The 7,651-nt window shown below is 43.8% G+C and overlaps 1 protein-coding gene across 1 annotated transcript in view; it reads left to right on the plus strand.

Moving 5' to 3' along the window:
* The first annotated feature begins 211 nt into the window (after positions 1 to 211).
* The window catches only part of CDK15 (cyclin-dependent kinase 15), a 34,694-nt gene continuing 27,254 nt past the window's right edge, over positions 212 to 7,651 (plus strand). Inside the window, exons 1-7 of the mRNA XM_010185912.1 lie at positions 212 to 261; positions 714 to 780; positions 908 to 1,096; positions 1,246 to 1,343; positions 1,958 to 2,037; positions 5,545 to 5,639; positions 6,431 to 6,493. Of these exons, the coding sequence (XP_010184214.1) occupies positions 212 to 261; positions 714 to 780; positions 908 to 1,096; positions 1,246 to 1,343; positions 1,958 to 2,037; positions 5,545 to 5,639; positions 6,431 to 6,493 (642 nt within the window). The remainder of the gene's footprint in view (positions 262 to 713; positions 781 to 907; positions 1,097 to 1,245; positions 1,344 to 1,957; positions 2,038 to 5,544; positions 5,640 to 6,430; positions 6,494 to 7,651) is intronic.

Below are 7,651 nucleotides of genomic sequence, written 5' to 3' on the forward strand. Positions count from 1 at the left end.
ACATATCCAAGGCCTTCAGCACATGGAAGCAGTGTCTACAGCAGAGGTATTTAATATCACACCGTGATACTTTTGCATTGAGACAGGTTAAGTCTGGGCTTTTCCACTTGTTATGGGAGTGCAAAACATTCACATTCGCTTCTAACCAGACAGCATCAAACTTTGCAGCTTCAGGCTTGTGAAGCTACTGAAAGAGGACTCCATGACTTAGATGACCAAAAATGCCTTTGATGTGATGAACGAGGAGAAGGTTTTACTCCAGTGAGTTCTGTGCCAGTAGGGATTTCAAAACAGGGAGGGAGGAGGAGGAGGCGGCATGCCATAGATTACAAATCATGTTATATTTGAGTCAAATGATAATGCAGGCACCCATCTACTGGAGCTGCTCAGGAGGAGCTTGCAGGCTGCCTGCCATGCATTATTTCTATTTTTATAGTTTATGGCACTGTTATGCATTATTGTCCAAATTATCAGGCTGTGTAAATTATGTAGTGGTGAAGAAAGGAGGGGAGTGAAGGTTTAAGTAGAAGAAGAAGACATAAATTTAAACTTCCCGAAATTTCCCTCTTGTATTTGGGTTTTAGTCTCTGCCCTAATGGATTGCCATCTAGAAACAAATAAATCAAAGGTAAGAGAGAATAACATGCCTTTAGAATGATACTCGTAGAAGTGTCCTCTGCAGTTAAGGCAGTTTTATCTCCGTGTGTTCTTAGAGTGAGTGCTACCACCTACCAAGACAGGAACATCCAGATGGTTGCTCCCCTTACAGGTGGAGCTGAGGTACTGTATTGCAGATCCATGACTTGTGGGGAGCAGGATGAAAATGATGTGAACTGCTCAAAGCCAGTGCAGTCAATGAGAAAGGAAGGAATCACAGCAGTAAAATGGTAGTTTGCCAGTAATATAGTTTGCCGGTGATATAGTTTGCCTTCCTTTCCTGTGCCAGCTGTTGGCTGTAACTAGAGCACCCTGTCCTCTACCCTCACTGCAGCCCCCATGGCTCCACACCCTCCAGAGTTGGAGGAGCAGGATGCAGAGGCCTTGGCGTTATGCTGATCCTTTCCAGGAGCAGGATGTTGTGGAGAAGTTCAAATGGGTGAGTGTGTAGCATTCATAAAGCCAGATGGGCAATATTTCGTCCTGTGATTATTCCAACCGTAGATCAGTATTTAATTGCTGAATGACATGCTAGTAGCTTCTTGTTCTACCCAGCAATCTAAAATACATACCAATTTCTTAATGAAGCAGAGACGAGGCATCCCGTTTGGAGCTGCCACATCATATGTACCTCTAGAGAAGCTCTGTGAAGGATCCTGTGCAACTGTGTACAAGGGGATCAGCAGGTGAGTAAGGACCACTGGTGTCATTATTGCCTTCCCAGTGTCTGCTGAAAACACTTCTTACAGGAATCCTTAAGAATGAGCTTGAAGCTAGGCAATTCAGAGTACTTACAGGAAGATAAAGGCAAATCAGAAGTCCAGCTTTGCCTTTAACCAGGATATTCGCAAAGCTCCATCCCACTTTTTAGGGAACTCATCCACTACAGCCATGGAGGCTCCACAAAGACACTTTGCTCTGCTGCTGCATGCCAAGAGCCTGCCTGGCTGCACCAAAGAGGGAGTGAGGGTTTTCCTTGGAATGAGAGGTTGCATGATGGAAAAACTGGAGGTGAGGCCATGCTGCCATCACACAGGGACAGGAAAGCTGTGAGAGGGCAGAGTGTGAACACTGCACAAAGCCATGCTCTAGCAATACATGGTCAGCAGAAAGGTGTTACTCTAGCCAGGCAGACTGGCTCCCGTTTCACTGCTAATGAAGACAAGGTGGATGTGGTTTGCAATTCCTTTCTGAGCTTGTCCTGGGTTGGGGGAGTGTGGAGTACCTGAGGAGACTGTTAATATTGTTGTCATGCCAAGTACTGAGGTGCTTTGTGTGACCTTTCACTCTGACCTGACAGGATCAATGGCCAGTTGGTGGCATTGAAAGTGATCAGGCTGGAGGCAGAGGAGGGAGTGCCCTTTACAGCAATTCGGGAAGGTAAGACATAAAGAGCTTCCTCAAACATTGGCAAGGAGCAAGAGACATTTGTTTTAACCTGAGAAAGCTCCATATGATGTCTTCCTAAGTCCTTTCTTGCCTAAGTGATGTGCCAGCAGCTGTCCTTCTCCCAGAACTCTTGGTTTCCTTATCCTTTCATGAAGGAGGTCTTTGTACATGTGATAGATGGAGGGGGAATGTGCTCGCTGATGTATTGCCTTTTGGCAGATGCATCCAAGCCTGTGATAAGGAAAGTGCTGGCTGCATGTCCTTTCTAGTGGTGTAGCGCCTCTTACACCTCCTGCCTGCTCTGTAGTTGCTTTCTCACTCCCATTTCTATACACTAGCACTGTGCAGCAGTTTTTGCTGCTGTTGCATTGGGCAGTTGTGGACTGGAAGTGCCCTTTGCACCAGTGTCTCTGCTTGCTGTTATCACAAATGGTGCCACTTCCCTGTGGGATGGCAGCTGATCCAAGCCTAAGAAGAAATGCTTTCAATAAAACTGGTATTTAATAACATCTACAATTTCAGCCCAGTGAGAAATTCTTTCTATTGGTCAACTTTGTAGAGCACTGGGTAAAATGTCTGCAGCTTTCACAGTTTCTTCAAGAAAGAAATGCTTTTGTTTAAATCTTGCTTTTAGCTGAATGTATTTACATGTCCCTGCAGACCATGTTCACAAACTGCCTGGTTGATTAAGGCTTCTATTTTTATCTGCTCTACAATCCCAAGAGTGTCATAATCTGATTTCTTCCTTACACTGAAATATGCAACCTTTGTGCCAGTCTGTTGTCTGGTATTAATGAGAGTTATCATTGTAAGAGGTCACACATATTTTGTTTTCTAAATCTTACTGCACTTGAAAACTAGGGTTGATTTTGTCACCACGGGGATGGAGTGTCAGGGACCAGATGTGCCAGCTTTCAGAGAGCAGCCCTAGCACAGAAGGACTCTCATACCAGTCAACTCAGAATGATGAGAGAGGTCAGTGGACCCACTGCAGGTTTATAAGAGTGTAATTAAGACAAGAAAGTTTACAAAGTCCTTAGTCCAATTCTGGGTGAAAGCAGAGAGTTACCTAAGTACGCCTATTTACAGAATGGCTTGTGTTACAGTTTCCTATACACTCATTTGCTGTGGTGCTTTTGGTCTGTGTTTACACTTGTAGCCCACCGGTAAAATAAGCCTTAAAAGCTTTATCTATGTAGAACTAATGATGCTCTAAAGATCAGCACCCCTTTAACATGCTCTACTGGACAGGCTGAGAGCTTTAACTTCATTCATTATGAATAAAACAAGAGCAATCCTATGAAGGCTCTACTTTAAATAGATCTTTTGTGTACTGCTGAGCTTTGCAACATCTGACACCTCAAATTTACAATGTAAGTCAGTAGTGCAAACAAAGCAAAAGATTTATTAACGTGATGCATTCTCTGCTACCCTGGAGGAATGGCAGTCCACCGGCAAAGAGCCATTTCACCCCAGGAAGCCCCACAGAGACGAAATGCGTTTAAAGCTCAGTTCTGGCTGTAGCACCTGACACCCCAGCAGGGGGTTGTAGAAGCAACCAGGTGAGGAGCAGTTCCCAGAGGCCTGATTCAGGCACAGGGGCCGAATTCGCCTTATTACTGTGGACCCTCTGTATTGCTCCTCTGGAGCAACAGCTCTGGTCATATGGGATTTTTTGAGGGTTAGCAGCCCCTTTCCATTGCAGAGGGGATCTAGCTGCAGTATCTTTACTGGGTTCATAGGCAGTTAGGTGCAATGTGGAGAGTGTTTAAGGTTCGTAGTGCCGTGCACTGGAAACATACTGCTAAATGGACTGGCATCAGTAGTAGCAGCAGCACTGAGCTCTGTGCGAGAACTAATTTACAATCTGTGCTGTTTCCAGTAGTTGTGCTGAATCGGGCATCCCTTACTGCTCAGCAGTCTGAGTATTGACATATGCTTAGGCCACAGCTGTGTAATACAGTATATCTGGCTGTAGGGCTTTTAGAACCAGGTGAAATTGTTAATGGTCACAAAAGGCAAAGTGCTAATCCAGTATAAATTTGCTTTGCCAGAATGAAACTCTTCAAATATCTTCTGCAGATTGTTTGAAAAAACAAAAAGCAGCTTTTATCCAGGACCAAAACTCATTTGGCCTCCCACAGCCGGCCCAAGCTCTGTATTGTGTGCTTTGGCTAATTCAGCAGAAATGAGATTGTATGCCCATGCCTTATCTGAATGAAATTTGTAGCACTGCGTGGTCTGACAGTAAACTAATTTGGTTTTAATCAGCAGGGAAAGGTGAGTTTGGAGCAGATCTGAGGCTATTCTGCTATGTCAGAAGCTGAAGGAAAATCTAGAGTCAGAGACCCCTGTTTTGCTGAGTTTTGGGGCTCCTCTCTGTAAACAGTTTCAGTATAACAGCTGTCTCCGATTCTTCAGTTCTGCCAGGGATCTACAGGCAGAGTGATCTCAGCTCCACCACTTCCCCATGTCCCTCCTCAGAGCTACAACAGCTATTGTCTCAAACCTATGGTAGCAAATGATGAAGCTGTGCATGCTCTTCTCCCATAAAGATGATCTTTGAGAGTTTCTATTGAGAAGCTGCCTTCATGAGTGTGGCTGGAGCCTGCTCTATCATGAGAAACCTAATGTAAGACTGAAAGACTCAGAAGGCTGTAGCTTTTGTCTTAGTATCAGTCAGTGCTCTGTGGTCTACACAGAGGCAAAGACTCTTCCATGTGCTGCCCACTCTATCACCGCACTCTAGATGTGCTGAGGCTTGGTGAAGGTGTGTCAGCACCTAAGGACCAGGGCCTCACAGTTGCAATGATGCTTTTAGATGGTTAGGCCAAAAGAAAAATATTGTATGAATACAAGTAAGTTACTGTTCACTCAGTAACTTCATGATCTCTGCTATTTGGGTTTTAAACCAGAGAAAGTAACCAATATGCTTTCTCCAAGCTAAAAGCACAGAGCTAAATTCAGAATTCAGCCCAGCACCTACAGTGATTACTTTTGGCAGATTTTTACACCCTGATATTGTGAAACTGGAAGCTGACAGAAACTCAGCTTTCCACAGAAGTGTCCTAAGGACCCTGCTGAGGGCATGTGCCAGAACGTGGATGGGAGAAGGATGAGAAGCTCAGTGACAGGCTGGATGCTACTGTGTTCTGGCTCTGGAAGCTCCTAGCCCCTGCTTCTTGGTGCTTGCCTTGAAGAAATTATTTCACCTCAGCTGAGAAGCTGACAGCTGGGAACTGTGAACTGCTATTTCTGACAGAGGCAAGATCCCACCTCTGAGAGATGGACGGGTTCCTGCCAAGACCAGAGCACTGTTGCTTACTTTTCTAAGGAGCTGTTCCATCCTCCTCCAGGCTCAGTAGCTGCTGCTTCTTACACAACTGCCAAGTCTGGACTATTTCTCCCCAGTTTCTTATTTTCACTGCCTTGCTGTGTGCACTCTCTCCTTCCACTTCCAGCAGCAGCAAAGTTGATCTTCCTTTTGTGTTTCCTCAGCTTCTCTTCTCAAGTGTTTGAAACATGCCAACATTGTACTGCTTCATGACATTATCCAGACCAAGGAGACACTAACATTTGTCTTTGAGTACATGGTGAGTTGATCTTTTTCTAGCTTCCTGTGGAGCTAACACTGGGAAGTACTGGGAAGTGGCTGCGTAATGAATTTACTGCATTATGAGACATCTACAAAGAAATGAGTTATAATCCTTTAGTGCAATGATGGATTTTCCTTCTTGATCTCTTGCTTTCCAGCCACACAGCCTTACTCTTTTCTTTCTGTATATGCAGCAGCTGTATGCAAAAATTATTCCACATTTTGTCTCCACTAGGATGGCAGACAATATTTACTTCCATTTCTGTTTTGCCAACACAATAAAAGCACTGTTCTTAAGCCACAGCAAGAATAGGAATTAATGACATGAGCTCACATCCCAGTTGGGGTCAGATTTGGCACGGACCCCAGTGGCTCACCATCACCAAGCTACGGGTTGCTTTCATGGGTAGGGAGGTTGCCAGTAAAAAAGTTCTCAGCATGAGCCTTGCCACTTCTGTTGCTTTTGCTGATAGCCATTAACTAAGTTATAAGGAAAACACAGGGGCTATGTCTCATTAATGCAGCTTTATGATTAATTCTGGTACAAGTCAGAATCATGTTAACTGTCAGCTTCAGGCCATAAACTGCAAGGGTGAGATAACAGGTCAGCCAGGTCCCTGATTTGACCCAGCCCTTAAGCACATCCTTGTGTGCTGCATCAAATCAGATGTTTGACGAGGTGAGACACCTTTGAAGTTGTTTCATATTTTTTCTGTTAGCAGAAGAAGAATTGTTGGTAGAGGCATTTTACACTAGGATCTTTGCCTCAAGTTCTCCTCTTTTATTTAGCACACAGATCTAGCACAGTACATCGGCCAGCATCCTGGAGGGCTTCATTCGTGCAATGTTATGGTGAGTCCTTTAAAAGTCTGCTATCCCTTAAAGCATGAGGAAGTGTTATTATCACCATATACCAGTACCCCAGCTTGTCAGGGTGCTGACTTATCTCATTTAAACTATATTTTTACCTCGAGAGCTTGGACTAGATGATCCTTGTGGTCCCTTCCAACCTGGTATTCTATGATTCTATGATTATTTTCCACTATGTATGGTGGAAATTGCACTCTAAATTGCTTACTAATATTTATTTGTTCCATATATGACAATCACTTTTGAGAAAAGCTGCCTTTGTTAAAGATGTAACAACCTCCCTCTCAGTCTCCAAGACCTTTTTTTGGTTAGTCCTTCTTCCCATTTTCTGAGCCTGCAAGAGGACATTCAGCTTTTGTGAACAATGACATCTTGCGGCAAGCAAATCTGTCTACACAGGTTTGTATCCTCTTCTTGTTAGAATACATTATCCATCACTCTAATTAAAAACTCTCAAGTCTCACTCTCCCTTCATCTGGAACTATCTTCGTATTTACAGTCATTTAAATCCCTTTTGTTCCTACTACAGCTTTTTGGGATTGGTTGGCTGAACCTGAGCGTGGGTGAAGATGTACAGTTACTTTATAGACTGATGTTACAATAATCTCCTACTGTCCCCTGTATGCATCTTCACATTTAATTAACTTTCAGGATTGTTGCTGTGCTGACTTAAGGTTTCAGTGCAGATGTCCTCAGTGAATGCCTGGGTCCTTTTCCTGAACAGCTTCAGTTAATTTATCTCACAGCTCTCAACAATAACTGTATCTTATCAAACTGCCTATTCATCTGATTTTGTCAGATCTCTCTGAAGTTCCTCACTGTCACTTCTTATCACAGCTAATCTAAATACTTCTGTCATCTTCAAATGTGGCCACCGTGTTCACATCTTTTTCTAGATAGTTGTTAAGCAACAACAAATCTAATGAAGTTTCTTGGGGCCCCACTTTTTAAACATCCTTAAAGCTCAGATAAGTCCAAGATGCAGTGTTGTACTTTTGGCACAGATCTCAAGGGCTCTGCTACCAGGCGAGCTTGTAAAGCTTATGGAGTACATAGCTGTAACATGTACTCACTGGCATTTCTGTGAGTAAATGGTAGCCAGCTGCACTGCTTTCCTGTCTGAAATCTCCATTGTCAGCA

The sequence above is a fragment of the Mesitornis unicolor genome, unplaced genomic scaffold (genome assembly GCF_000695765.1).
Source record: "Mesitornis unicolor isolate BGI_N332 unplaced genomic scaffold, ASM69576v1 scaffold21030, whole genome shotgun sequence".
In the NCBI taxonomy this organism is placed as follows: Eukaryota; Metazoa; Chordata; class Aves; order Mesitornithiformes; family Mesitornithidae; genus Mesitornis; species Mesitornis unicolor.